This window comes from Eremothecium gossypii, chromosome VII (assembly GCF_000091025.4).
Source record: "Eremothecium gossypii ATCC 10895 chromosome VII, complete sequence".
Lineage (NCBI taxonomy): Eukaryota > Fungi > Ascomycota > Saccharomycetes > Saccharomycetales > Saccharomycetaceae > Eremothecium > Eremothecium gossypii.
Genome location: NC_005788.4, coordinates 1,425,764 through 1,439,629, shown reverse-complemented (window position 1 = coordinate 1,439,629; position 13,866 = coordinate 1,425,764). Strand labels below are relative to the sequence as shown.

The window sequence follows — 13,866 nt, the reverse complement described above, 5'->3', positions numbered from 1 at the left end:
GTTTTGGTTATCTAAATCCGTAAAAATGCGGATGTGTTATGATATCATAGCTCAGCAGCTATCCTTGTAATCTCGCGCCCATTACGGATCAAGTAATAGACGCTCAACATGGATAGCAAGTCGATTAGACCCAAGCCTGTAAAACACCATCCAACGCCCATGGCGTTGCATAGTTTGAAAATAATGGCGGAGCTGATGGCGGCAGCGATATTGCGGAAGCTGTTGCTTACGGCAATGGTACCGGCAGCTCTTTTTGGGTTGGACTCCGTAAGGAAGGTCATGGTGGAGTTAGAGCACCAGGTCATACCCAACGCCATTAGGAAAGAAAAGAATAGCACGATAGCGATGTGATAGTGAAATTGAATTCCCCAGCCGTACCCGATACAGCCGGCCATGCTGACGCAGATGCCAAACACCTGCGAGATGAGGCGGTTGTAGCTCGGGAAGGTCTTGCCGGGGTTCTTGGCTACCCACTTCCTGCGGAAGCGGTCGGAAATGTGACCGCCCAAGAGGGAGCCCATCATTAGGGCCACGCCTGGACAGGCATAGCACGCGCCGATCGCAAGGTTACTGAAGCCATAGTCAAGTTTCAAGTAGTGGGCGAACGTGACGCTGAACCCATAGTAGGTGGCGAACATTAGCGCTGTGCTCAGGGAGCATATAGTGAGGTTTGGTTCCTTCACGATCTCCCAGTACGTCTTCAAGCTGGGCTTTGGCGGTCTAGGATAGAGCCGGCGGAACTCAGGACTGGTCGAGACGGGATGCTGGATCCCGAAGCTCTTCATAAGCAACAACCGCGGTTGCCGCGTGTAGTCATCGAACCGTCCCTCAGCGAATCCTGCGAGTCTCCACCTGACATCACCATTGCCCACGATGCACCGAAGCGTTTCTGGAAGGAACACGCAAACTAGCAAGAAGCCGATGCCGGCCATGATGCTAGTGAAACCAAACAACCATCTCCAACGGTCATTATCGAATAGGATCAAGCCAGCAATAATGGGCGCCAAAATCGGGCCAGCGTTAGGGCCCAACATGAAGTACGCAATTGCCTTGCCGCGGTTTTTCGGCGGTGTGATGTCGCTTACCGTACCGGCGCCTAAGGATAGCGCGGAGCTCGAGGCGAATGCCTGCACCACGCGTAACACGAATAGCGCTCCAATCCTGGCAGGCATGACAGCAAGTAACACATTGACTATGACATTCAATCCCATCGATAAGACGTACAACAACTTCCTCCCGCCGAAATCCGCATGGAGGGCCCAGAGAAGCGGGCCCACGGAGAATACGGCCATGAACACCGATACCGTCCCGTTGATGGTCGTCGTAGACACGGCAAAGTCTTGTTCGAGGATCGGAAGCGCAGGTATGTATATGTTCCCCGCCATGGGGCCAAGAAACCCGATAAAAATGATCACAGCGAAGATCACACTACGCTGTAACCGTGAAAAGGCCGTGTACGGGGGGTCGAAGCCGCTCTGTTCGCGTGAGAGAGAGCAGTCCCTCGTATTGTATTCATTTTTCGTACCGGACCGGTCCTCGCTAGAGTCCCCGTCCTCGTCCGGGGTCCCCTCCACCTTGGTGGAGTTGCCCCGGCTATCAGTTCCAGCCTTGCCCTTCGGGCCATCTCCTGCCCTGGCTTCTTCGTTCTTTTTGTTTTTATCGTCATTACCCTCTGTGTTATTTCCCCGGATAAAGTTCCAGAACGCGGAGTCATCCTCCTGGCTGTAGTTATCCAGCGCGCACATCGTGGCCTTGCGAAGCGCCGCGCCGTCGAGATCCAAGTTGATATCCTCGATCTCATCGCCAAAGCCCGGGCCTGCCCGTAGCCGTGTGTCGAGTGATAGCTGCGAGCTTATTTGGTCGATGGGAATGGATATCGGATGTTCGTAGTTGAGTGAGGGCATATTCCTGTTGAGCTCTAGTCGTTTAGTTATATTCCTTCGAAGTGAATTACTTGGTGAATTCTATATGGCTCATTTACTTGCTCAGGCTTGCTTGCTTCTAAGGCAGCATGCGAAAATTCCACTGACACTTCAGACTTTGAAGCCTATCTATATATATGTGTCCGAGCTTCCCTGTCGTCTATGTCGAAAACTCTTGTGGCTATTGGTATAGCTGCGCCTGCAGTATCCACGTCCGCGACTGTGGTCGCGAAACATTTCATAACTCTCGACGTTTATTATTTGCTTGCACAAAATCTTTCTACTGCATTTCCACGAGCAAATATAACTTCTAGTTTCAAGGTGTTTTTACTTTGTTTGAGTTTAACGTATTATTTCATCTGAGTCCGAAACTGTGTTTCGGACTTTTTAACGGAAAACGAGGTTTCTGTTTCAGACCGCAACGGCCGGCCACGATCGCTGCAGGGTCGGTAGCGCCGTGCACCTTCGTTTCGCTGCGCAGGCCGAGTTCGCACCCCGTAGTATAACAGACATAGCATCTATTGGGCTTTGTGGAGCCAGTTTATGTAATATACAGTAGATGAGTTATGTATTGCAGCGAAAATACAGTGAGATGCAACGAAAGGTGAAGATCAACGACGATCGTTCGACCCAATACCACGCTTACCGGAGAACAAGTGCTTTGGCAGCGAGGCGGTGGCATGTCTGTCAGCCTCACCTTGTCTAGCCTGTCTGTTTCTCTCGCGTCTGTGCAGCTTGGCCATTCTGTCGGCCTTGCTTCTCATGGAGGCGTCCGCCACACCGTCCATGAGCCTATCGGACTGCCGCAGCTTGCCAGCAGTCTTTGCAGATTCGTTGTTGCCGTAGACAATGTCCGCGCCAGACTCCGTGTATCTGTTCTTGGCGGCAGCAGCGCTCTGCTTGCTCTGTAGAGCAGACATGTTGTGGCCTAGGGAGGACATGTGCTTCTCCATATCCTCGAAAGACTTGGCCATCTTGGAGCGCGGCATGGTACCGCGGTTCTTGAGTGCCTTTCTGCTTCTGGCGGCGTTGATCATCTTCTTTTGCTTGTCGCGGATCCAGGCGGCCTTCTCGCGGATATCCTCGACATCCTCGTCATCCATGCCCTCAATAGCATCATCATCGGACTCGTAGAAGCCCTCGGCCTCCAGGCGCTCCTCCTCTTCCTCCAGTGCCTGGAGTTTGGCGGCGATATCTGGATCTAGGAAGTCGTAGACGTTTCTACCGTTGAGAATCTCAGGCATAACATCGTTCTTCCACTCGTCGTTCTCCAAGAGGTAGCTATCCTTCAGGTTAATGTTGAAGACACCCGCACCTCCGTTCTCGGCCTCGATGTCCCTTGCCAGAGGTCTTCTTTCAGGGTCTTCAGGGTCGTATTTCTTGACGTTCTTGAACGCCTCTGGAATGTATGGTGTCCTTTCAACGCCATCATCGCGCTTCTGTGGATGAGCCACGTGGATTTTGTTCAGAACGTTGGTGATTCTCGTCTGCGACTTCAACTTGTTTTCAATTCTGGAAGCCAAGAGCTTTTCACAGGCCTTATTTCTAACAGCCATCACGTTCTCCTCGTTGATACAAGAGGTAGTCATGATCTCCACACCAGGGAAGTCCATGATGCTCTTCAGCATTTCCTGGCGTTCTTCGTCCAGGTCTTCTGGTCTGATGATATCGGTCTTGTTGATCACAACCATCACAGACTTGTTCGCAAATAGCGGCTTGATGGAGTGGAACAGCTTGACCTGCGCCTCAATAGTAAAGCCACACTGCTCAGACAAATCCATGAAATACAGCACAGTCGAACGTAGATGGGCGATGGCATAGATGGACTGCATTTCAATGTTGTTCATCTCCTCCGTCGGCCTGTCCAGAATACCGGGCGTGTCGATGGCCTGGAAACGGAGGTATTTGTAGTCAAAGTGGCCCACATAGAGCGACTTCGTTGTGAAGGCATACGGCTGCACCTCGACATCTGCCTTCGTGATGCATCTCAAGAACGAGGACTTACCAACGTTTGGATAACCGCAGATGAGCAGCGTTCTGGTGTTAGGGTCAATCGATGGCAATCTGCCCAAGTGCTGTCTGACTTGTTCCAAGTATACGAGCGGATCCTTCAGCTTTTTCATGATCGTAGCCATACGACCAAGCGCTGCACGCTTCAACTGCTTGCACTGGAACAGCGACTGACCAAACTTCAGCAGCCGGACGTAATCTCTAGCCACCTGTTCCACGAGAGTTTTCGCCCGCGACACCGACGCCAGAGACACCTTGTAGTGGTTCTTCTCATACAGGGTGTCCATCAGATCTCTATGGAACGGGTGCACATCGTTGATGTTGGGGAAGCCCTTTAGAATGTCGTCAAACTTCTCAATAAACCCCTCGCATGTGAACTTCACCTTACGCATGTAGAACGCACGGATACGAGTGATCTTGAAGCCCGCCCGGATGACTGTTGGAGTTTTCCGCTGCGTCCTGTTAAGGACGATATCCAACATATCATTGGAGGTCGGAACCGTAGGAATATCTTTCCAGGATAACTGCATGGTGCGATCTCGTAACTTGATGCTGTTGCGAAAGCTCGAGAACAAGTATCACTGGATAAACCTTAGTGCACTGATATTGGACTCGCACTAGGCTAAGCTCATCTCATCGGATGGAACCGTAGAAAATTTTTCAAAAGTTGCTTTTTTACACAATCAGGGGGCATGGGTGTAGATCTTTATCACGTGTATATCACGTGGCAGTTATGTAAAATTTTGATGTTACTGATAACCTGGGCTTAATCGAGACGCACAGTGACGACGGAAGGACCCAAGCTGCATTAACGAGGATGTTTTCGTGTCTGGCATCGCTGCGCAACTGTGGACTGCGGCAGGCAGTGCAGGCATTTCATGGCGTGCGGACGCTGGCCACGGTACGCAAGACCGTCAAGCCGTTGACGTCCCGGAAGACACTGCTGATCGACCAGTATAAGCAACTGATGGAGGCCAACCCACTTGCAGTGTTTCTGCACTATAACAACTTGTTGAAGACCGAGGATGCGCACTTCCGCGGCGAGATACAGAAGCTTGGCGGCCGCCTGACCGTTGTTCGCAACCGTTTGTTCCAAGTGTACCTGCGCAAAAGCCGCCAGCCAGACCCCGCTGCATACGTTCACCCTCGTGAGCAGGACTGGGCGCACCCACTGCTGCCACTGTTCAAGGGTCCTACCGCGGTGGTTACCTTTCCTGAGACAGACCCGCAGGCTGTCTCCAAGCTGCTGAAGCTGCTGGAGCGCGCGCAGGACAAGATGTTCGTCGTCGGCGCCAAGGCCGAGTCCGAGGTCTTTGATGTCGCGCGCCTGAACGACTTCAAACAGCTGCCTTCCAAGACAACGTTACAATCGCAACTGTTGGGCGTCTTACACGTTCTTAGCGGCGCGGGTCTGGTACGCACGCTGGAGAGCGGATCTCAGACCCTTTACATGACGCTAAAGGGACACGAGAAGCAACTGCAAGAGCCAGAAGACAGCACTGCTGCGGAGAAGTGACGGCTCGTCCTGTATATAACTATATAGCTGTCCACTCATCTCATCGGCATGTGCTCATAGTTCCGTAAATCGTGATTTGGAAAATTTTCTGCTCATCGGCCTTGGAAGCCTGTATCTGAGCTGAGCCCAAATACTTGTCCGTGATGCAAGGAACAAGTTAGGTCACGTCGCATCACTCAGGACGCCGCCATGTCATTGACTGATGATCAAGCTTCGAAACGGCAGGCATATCGCGCTGCCAAGGAAGCCAACCGCAAAGAATTAAAACATGTGAAGATTGACGATGCGCTGCCGAATAAGTCGTCAGAGCTAGATCTACCCAAGAAGAAGTTCTACCGCCAGAGAGCTCATTCGAACCCGTTCTCGGACCACCAGCTGGAATATCCGCTGTCTCCAGCAGAAATGGACTGGTCGAAGCTATACCCCCACTACTACGATGCAGCTACCAACACAATGACAAAGAAGGTCACTGTCGCAGACATCGGGTGTGGATACGGTGGGCTGATGGTCGAACTATCGCGTGAGCTGCCGGAGAACTTGATTCTCGGGATGGAGATCCGTGTACAGGTGACGAACTACGTCGAGGACCGGATCATAGCTCTTCGGACCAATCACGCTGCGCAGAAAGAGTACCAGAACATCAATGTGTTACGAGGCAATGCCATGAAGTTTCTGCCCAATTTCTTTGAAAAGAGCCAGCTGGAGAAGATGTTCTTCTGTTTTCCTGATCCACATTTCAAGCAAAGGAAGCACAAGGCCAGAATTATAACTAACACTCTCTTAAGTGAGTATGCCTACGTGCTCAAGGAGGGTGGTGTTATCTACACAATTACAGATGTTCTGGACCTGCACAATTGGATGGTCGAGCATCTGAATATGCATCCGCTATTTGACCGGCTGGGCGATGAGTGGCTCGACCAAGACCCGTGTGTCCGTATTATGAGGCATGCCACCGAAGAGGGCAAAAAGGTGGCACGTAAGCAGGGCGACAAATTCGTTGCATGTTTCCGCAGACTGCCCAACCCGGAGCTAGTATAGCCTCGCAGGGGCCATCTTTATAGAGGAGATTGCACCCAGAACGTATGTAGCTACATTCGTAACTGAGAGTCATATAGTTATTCTCATGTAAATCACCTGAAGATCTCAGGGATGTAACGTTTATATACAAGAAAAGCTGTAGTTCAACGCCTACTTGCGTAGCATATTGTCGAACATAGGGATCAAAGTCTGCGCAATTGCAAACGAGAAAACCAGCTTGGGGCCGGTCGTTAACAGCTTTGGAGTCAGACCCTTGAAGAACGCAGTAGCACCCTCGTTTTTCAAAGTGTTCTTGACGATCGTAAAACCAGACTCGGCGCTCTCAAAGTTTCTGCTCTGAATTCTGGTCTTGATGACATCAAGCGGAGCAGATACAATCAGCGAAGCAGATGCACCAAAAATGGAAGAAACAAAGTTCTGGCCCCATGTAGCCTGACTGTAGTCCTTCAAACCTAGAATGTACTCCTTCGCAAACGCGTTACCACCGAACAACGCAAAAGAGCCCGGCGCATTCCGCGCTGCGGTCCAGCCCCACCCACGGTATAGACCCATGCCTTCGTCGCGTAGAATCCTCAAGAAACCACGGCCGCGGAACGACTCTGGGTTGGTCTGTCTCTTGATCTTCAGCACATCCAACGGCAATAGCACGATCTCTCCGATCCCAATCAGGGAGCCCGCCGTCGCCGACCGCAAAGCCTTCCCCGTCTTCTCGCCAAACGCGCCGTCAAAGTCCGCCTTGAAGTGCTTGTTCAAGAACTCGTTGGCAAAAGGCTGCCCGCCATACTTGTACACCCGCTGGAAAATCTTGTACGTTGCCGCGTAACCAAGGCCCGGGAACAGCGTGAATAGCCTCTGGCCAAATGGCTTGCTCGCATGTTCGCGGAACACAACATCATTCAACTGCTGGGCGTTCGTAATCTTGGTGTGGTTCGACATCAGTCTCTTGGAGATCGTGTCCACCGGGTGAAACACCCCGATCTCGAGGATTCCCGCAGATGCGGAGCCCACAACGCGTGCTAAACCTGACTGCTTCTGATCGTTCGACATTGACGGGGATAGATATCTAGAACAGCAATACTCTGCGTTTCGCTCCAGTTCAGCTGACCGTTCAGAGATGTGCCATCGATGCCTCCAAAAAATTTTACGCTTTTCCGAGTCATCGTGCCGGTTTGGACGCCCTCTGACACATGACTGATACGCAAAGCAGATCCCTAGGTACAGTGACGTGCTGCTTGGTATACATTTGTATCTGTTGGGCGTGCTGACTGAGATACCATGATGTCACGTGACATACAGTCACACGTACAAGGTGACATTTGATTCTTTGCGGATGCCTCTTGGGCTACTAGCCACGACCGCTGGTTCTTGGTGTGTGTCGCTGCTCGCCGCTGCTTGTCGCTGCGCTGTGGGTTTGGCTTCCGTTGTTCGCGCTGCCCGTGGACTGGCTTTGTATAGGCGGCGAACGAGGTAAAAAACGGTGACATCCTAGACGAATGTTTCCAGTGAACACACGGAACCAGACCTTGAAGCGTAGAGGCTGGGGTCTATTAAGGGGCATAGAGATCATCTGAAGCATTAAATATCTTAATACACGATGGAAGATGGTGACAAGGTCCTTAAAGACTTTGTTAGCATCCTAGAAGACCTTACGTTCAACTCGCGCCCTATCATCACGAGCCTGACGAAGATGGCGGAGGAAAATATCTCGTACGCACAGCAGTTCGTTGATGCAGTAGAGTCGCGCATTGCCAAGTGCGTTCCCAACCAGAAGCTGTATGCCTTCTATGCACTGGACTCAATCTGTAAGAACGCAGGCTCGCCCTACACCATCTACTTCAGTCGCAATCTGGCCAAGATATACCGGCAGACATACCTCATCGTGGACAACGCCACGAGGACCAAGCTGATTCTCATGTTCAAGACGTGGATGACGCCATTGCCGACTGGCGAGCTTTTGTTTGACAAGGATACCCTGGACCGAATCGAGCAGTTCCTGATCAAGGCCAGTTCTTTGCATCAGAGGCAGGCACAAGCCATGGCTCCGCCCCCGACGGTGCCGCAGTTACTGCGCGACATTGACAAACTGACTTCAATGACACAGGAGAGGTTAGGAAAGGAGCCATCAGACTCCAAGCTACAGTCAAAGATCATTGTGTTGCAGCAGCTGAAGCATGCTCTGCAAAAGGAGCGGCTGCCGCTGCAGGCGCTGCACCAGGTGCAGCAGCAGTTGCGGCATATCTTTGCACAAGAGCAGCAGGTTCTCTGGCATCAACAGCACAAGGAGCAGCAGCTTCGCAAGATGGCGCAGCAGCAGATGCAGGTTTCCGCCCCCGTATTCGAGCATAGTGCGCCGCCAATGAGCCATTCATTCGAGGGCTCCTCACTCTTTGGAAACGCAACACTTTCAATGTCTTTCCTCGATAGCATATCCTCCAGCAATGGCTCCGCAGGGTCACAGTGCTCTAATAAAGTTTCCAAAGTTGAATCGATCTATAGGACGTTGAAACAGCATAGGATGTTGCATGAACCAGGCGAACAATCGGTGGTAAAATTAGCATCTCTACTTGAAAAATCCATGGGACCAGCTGACAACATGCAACTACCACCTTTTTCTCTTTTACAGGATATACTCGGCAACGTGAGAGCTCACTATGCAGTTCGGAATATTGATATACTCAACACTCCTAACCTGCAACTATCGCAACAATTCGTGATGCAGAAAAATAATCCACTAACGGAGCAATTGATGCATTTGCTGTACCGTTCCAAGCCGAACAAATGTACCTCTTGCGGGGTGCGATTTGGAACCAGCCAAACGGAACATCAGATGGAGATTGATCATTTTGACTGGCACTTCCGGATTAACAAAAGGATTAAGGGTACGCAGTCAAATAGTCAAGTCATTGCAAAAAATATTCAGTCAAGAACTTGGTACCTTAATGATGAACAGTGGATACTTTTCAAGGACGAAGATATTGTATCCACCAACACAAATAATCCAGCAATTAATACTGTTGCGTTAGCAATGAGCCAAACCACAACGGCCTCGGAATCAGAAAACAAAGCCAAAAATGAATTGCAAATTAGGAAAAAGTACGTTGTTGTGCCGGATGGCGTTTCGGATATGTCGTTCCAGTGTTCCATATGTACCGAAGTCACCTCTGCCGTCTATGATGAAGATCTGTCAGAATGGGTGTGGCGGAACTGTGTTGGATCTAACGGCAAATATTTCCATGCCACTTGTTTTGAAGAAGCGTCAAAGAGTACCGCAGACTCCGGGGGAGCATCAACCGGTATTGACTCTGACTTGGAGCGACTAAAGGGGTTAGTAAATAGTAATAACAGTAATGCAGAATGAATACATTATTATAGTAGTAAATTATTTATCATCTACACGGATGGTAGGATATACAGTTCGTGGACTGAACGAACTGGCACCGCCACATTAGTGATACAGCAAAGTATCGGTAATATAATTACAAGGAGTAGAGTGATAATTAGATTCAGCCCCACGTATAAACGAGCGCTTCTCTTGGGTTGCATTCTCACTAAGCACTGGTGCCGTGTTGCCACCCCTCCACAAGAGGCCCCTGAGCTTATTCGCCTGTGCCAGGGCGGAGAAGTTCCTTTTCTTGTCGACCCAGTAGCAGAGTTAGACAGGCAATGATATTATGTGCAGAATTCAATCTATCCTCCATATCCAAGGCTGATCTCGAGCGCTTCTGCCGGGAATTACAGGGCACATGGATGTTGCCTCTCGTTGGTACCGAATTTTCAGAATTCTGTTTCGAAGCTGCAGTAGCAGTTGTCAGTGAACGGGAAAAGATGGGTGTCTTCAGATCACGGCGTTTAAGGGAAGCATCATCACTATATAATTCTCCAGATTGCTCCAATAATTTAAGAATCTCATCTTTCTTAGTCTGAGGACCTGAAATGTCGTAAGCATATTGGATAAGCTTGCGTAATATGGCACGTTCGTGCTCCGAAATAACTGCATCTTCCCCGAGATCGTTTATCAGTTGAGTTATCATATCCTGCCTAGTTCTTTGTTGTTTATCAATTTCACCTGTAGGCATAGAACTTTGTTTCCTGTTGCACGTCACTGACGGTCTTTTACCCAGCTCGACGTCCAAGCCAAGCAATCTGGCCGTTAAGTCTGACCTTTCCGATTGTAATGATACAACGATCTCATCTTTCTGTGCACAGAGGTCCTGGTAATGAGCTAATAAATCTCGCTGTTGTTCAAATTTTTGCTCGAATATGCTGAATTGTGTTCTTAAGTTAGAAAAATGCATCTTCGAATATTTCAAATCCGACTCTAATCTTCCTTTAACAGTAAGGAACTTATCACGGAGTTCAACATATTTTGGATGCTCTTCAATTCCCACGGTAAGCGCTTTTTCACGTCTTACGACTTCGGTAATTTTCTTATCAACTTCCGTTGATGTACTTTCTAATTCTAACGATCGCTCATCTAGTTTTTGATACATTTTATTCAGTTGTGTTAATAGTTGCTTCCTTCCTGACATTGGGATACATTTTAGTACGTCCAGCTCATCCTTCAATTTCTTAATAAGGGCGTTATTTTCCGCTATTTGTTGCTCGTATACCTTCACGAGATTAGCATCCATCGAGGGATCATGATCAATGGTGTCATTTCCAGGATAATTTTCTTCTGGATAATCTAGGTTCGTGTTTACCGGTATATTGGACGTACCAGTCGGAGTTGCACGTTCTAAATCACCAAGTAATTTCAAATGTAGCTCATTGAGCCTGTCTATATCGCGCTGTTTATTAGCGAGCTGCCCATGCAGTGACGCTATCTTAAGCTCGTACTCCATTATTTCCGCTGCCATAGCAGCGACTTGCTGTTCAAGACTTTCTCCTTCTCTGAAACGCGCCGGTTGTGTCCCCTCTTTATCATTTCTGGGCTCATGTTTGGAACCTTCTTCAGCGCTTGCAAACAGTTGCTTCAAAGGATGCACCAGCACATCATTAGAAAGCGACGTGGGTGTATCATCCACTGTCAGAGTTTCCGTAGCCGACTTGGGGGAATGTGCAGCGAGGACTGTCTCAACGGCCGGTACGAAACCCCGATGCTTTTTCTTACGGCCCCGCTTCTTCGGAACCTGTGGCCCGTAGAGATCCACATATACTAACCTAGTCGGTAGACGTTGATAATAATTCACATCCACATCTTCAAAGTTATGCACCTGGCATATATCATTTGAAGCGCTGACAATTTTTGGATTGGCACTAAAAGGTCTATGCCGAACAACCGCTCTATCCATCAGTCGCAGAAGTTCTGGTTTTTCGATATTAGTCCAAGTTTTACTGATATCATGCACATACTTTTCAGCCTGTTTTGCAGAAATCAAAAATGATAATTCAGTTTGATCTGTCGTATGAAGGGCAGTGTTCGTGCCTGTAAATGGTGCTACGCTAGGTTTCGTTATTTCTGCAGGATTATGCTGCTCCGTGCTCGGTATAACTTTTCGCTCATTGCAAGAGGTATCTGCAATGTTCAGCGAAGCTGCAAGATTGAGGGGCTCAGAGAAATTTTGACGTTCCCGCTGGCCAGGGTCAGGTTTTCGATCACTGTTTTCGAAATTAGCGTCAGGTTGCTCTGTTGATAAGCTTGTTCTTTCGCTCAAGTCGCTGTCTGCGGGCGAGGAGTCTGTGACAAGTTCGGGTATCAGCGCCTGTCTCCGAGAGCTGTCTTCACGATAGGCTTCGGTAGAAGAAATGCAAGAATTGCGAGGCAATAAACATTTAAAATCTCGATTAGTCGAATCAGTGTCCAATCCTCGATCCTTCGGAGGTAATTTAGGCGAAGAGCAAATACCGGTATTATAGGAGGTATTTGGGGGGGGTTCTGTTAAAAATTCGGGACGTTCAGATACCTCGCGTTCGGTCAAGTCACTGGAATTAGCAGAATAAAGTTCTAGGGTCCCTGTAACTTGCGCTTCTTCGTTTATGGTGGTCAATTCCGTCTGCGGATAATTTCCTGAAGAACCCAAAAATTCTTTCGGTGACGCGGGAGTATAGTTTATGATTGTTTCGGATGTTGGGGCATCCGATGGGATCTTCCGCGGCACAACCTTCCTTCGTATACTCTCCTCCTGGGCTGCCCCTCGCAGATCTAAACCTTCTGCTTTATCCCTGTTCAGCCCTAGGGGGCCACGTAAAGGTTCCGAGTCTGGTTCATCATCAGGATGCAAACCTCGTGTAGAAAGATCAATCACGCCGGATGAGGTGGTCTGGTATCGCGGCGCGCCGTCATAAGGAGGTATATCAGCGGTCTTCAGTCTTTTTGCCACTTTCCTGAACGCAGATCCTCCTTTGTCAACACGCAAATCTGGTAACCGCGTCCTTGTAGGATGTAATTCAGCGGTTTCCTGCTTGGTATGCGGCTGCTCGTGTTTTGCTTGCAACTTTACCGCGCTGTCTCTACCAGAAGGTATTTTGTCCAAGCTTATTACCCTGGCCTCTCTATCCGCTAAATCGTCGAGTGACGAGCCCTGTTTATGAGCCTCTATGCCGCCGCCTAAGTACAGCTGTCGCAGATTAACACTGCTATCGCGGGAAAAGGTACGTCCTCGAGAGTCTGCTTGCATATCCGACTGCTGAACACCCGCTGCAGCCGCTGTTGTGGCCCGTGAGCGCATGCTCGGTACCGGAGACTTAGCTTCGAGTGTCCTGACTATCGCTTCCGGCTGCAATGCTATATCCAAAGGAGGTGGAGAAACTTCCTGCCCTCGTCCACTCTGAGCGACTGTGTGTACTCCACGGATTGGTTTACGCACGCCGCCGGATTTCGAGAAGTCCGGAAGGTAGTCGAGATTCAGTCTCTCCAGCGCCTGTTGCACTGCCGCCCGACGGCCCCGCCTGTCTGCAGTGGTGCGCGCCAGATGACCACCTTGCGCAGTGCCAAAATATATAGGAAATTTGTCCAGTCTTGGCGCAGGCGACCCTATCTCCCCGTGATCCCTTTCGGTTGCGGAGCCCGCTCTGCCAGGCGGCGATGCTTTTATGTGGTTTTTGTCGCGCAGAGGCTGCTTTTCTCTGACCACCGGTAGTCTCGATAGGAGCTCCTCATTTGCTTTGGACTTCAGCTGCCTCAATAGCTCTATGCGTTCTTCTACGGATTTAGCCGACGGTTGTATGCTATCCGCGCCCGCGGTAGCTTTTGTATTCTGGCCATCCATACCTGAAGACTCATTTATTTCTCTATTCGTCATACTTCCATCTTTTAGCAACTGTTTATCCCTCAGGTTCTCTTGGGTAGCTGCTTGGATAGGCAGCGATGACATGTCATGCGCTTAGAATTAATTCTTCACTCCTATCTATAACTTGTCTTTCCCGCAAGTAGCGCTGATT

General features: G+C 49.7%; 7 protein-coding genes across 7 annotated transcripts; 3 read left to right on the top strand and 4 right to left on the bottom strand.

Annotated features, from left to right (window-relative positions):
- Nucleotides 1-44: 44 nt before the first annotated feature.
- On the bottom strand, nt 45-1,904 carry DTR1 (Dtr1p; the record flags this gene model as incomplete). Its single annotated transcript, NM_211923.1, has 1 exon — nt 45-1,904. The coding sequence occupies one exon, from the start codon at nt 1,902-1,904 to the stop codon at nt 45-47; it is 1,860 nt and encodes a 619-aa protein (NP_986861.1).
- A 629-nt stretch (nt 1,905-2,533) lies between these two features.
- Nucleotides 2,534-4,462, bottom strand: NOG1 (putative GTPase NOG1; the record flags this gene model as incomplete). The annotated part of the gene is made up of 1 exon (NM_211922.1): nt 2,534-4,462. One exon carries the CDS (start codon nt 4,460-4,462, stop codon nt 2,534-2,536), a length of 1,929 nt encoding a protein of 642 aa, NP_986860.1.
- Nucleotides 4,463-4,749: 287 nt separating this feature from the next.
- On the top strand, nt 4,750-5,448 carry MRPL11 (mitochondrial 54S ribosomal protein uL10m; the record flags this gene model as incomplete). The annotated part of the gene is made up of 1 exon (NM_211921.1): nt 4,750-5,448. The coding sequence occupies one exon, from the start codon at nt 4,750-4,752 to the stop codon at nt 5,446-5,448; it is 699 nt and encodes a 232-aa protein (NP_986859.1).
- A 189-nt stretch (nt 5,449-5,637) lies between these two features.
- On the top strand, nt 5,638-6,486 carry TRM8 (tRNA (guanine46-N7)-methyltransferase; the record flags this gene model as incomplete). Its single annotated transcript, NM_211920.1, has 1 exon — nt 5,638-6,486. The coding sequence occupies one exon, from the start codon at nt 5,638-5,640 to the stop codon at nt 6,484-6,486; it is 849 nt and encodes a 282-aa protein (NP_986858.1).
- A 150-nt stretch (nt 6,487-6,636) lies between these two features.
- On the bottom strand, nt 6,637-7,533 carry GGC1 (Ggc1p; the record flags this gene model as incomplete). Its single annotated transcript, NM_211919.2, has 1 exon — nt 6,637-7,533. One exon carries the CDS (start codon nt 7,531-7,533, stop codon nt 6,637-6,639), a length of 897 nt encoding a protein of 298 aa, NP_986857.1.
- Nucleotides 7,534-8,080: 547 nt separating this feature from the next.
- PCF11 (Pcf11p) lies at nt 8,081-9,844 on the top strand (the record flags this gene model as incomplete). The annotated part of the gene is made up of 1 exon (NM_211918.1): nt 8,081-9,844. The coding sequence occupies one exon, from the start codon at nt 8,081-8,083 to the stop codon at nt 9,842-9,844; it is 1,764 nt and encodes a 587-aa protein (NP_986856.1).
- A 238-nt stretch (nt 9,845-10,082) lies between these two features.
- Nucleotides 10,083-13,799, bottom strand: AGOS_AGR189W (AGR189Wp; the record flags this gene model as incomplete). Its single annotated transcript, NM_211917.2, has 1 exon — nt 10,083-13,799. One exon carries the CDS (start codon nt 13,797-13,799, stop codon nt 10,083-10,085), a length of 3,717 nt encoding a protein of 1,238 aa, NP_986855.2.
- Between the last annotated feature and the right edge of the window lie 67 nt (nt 13,800-13,866).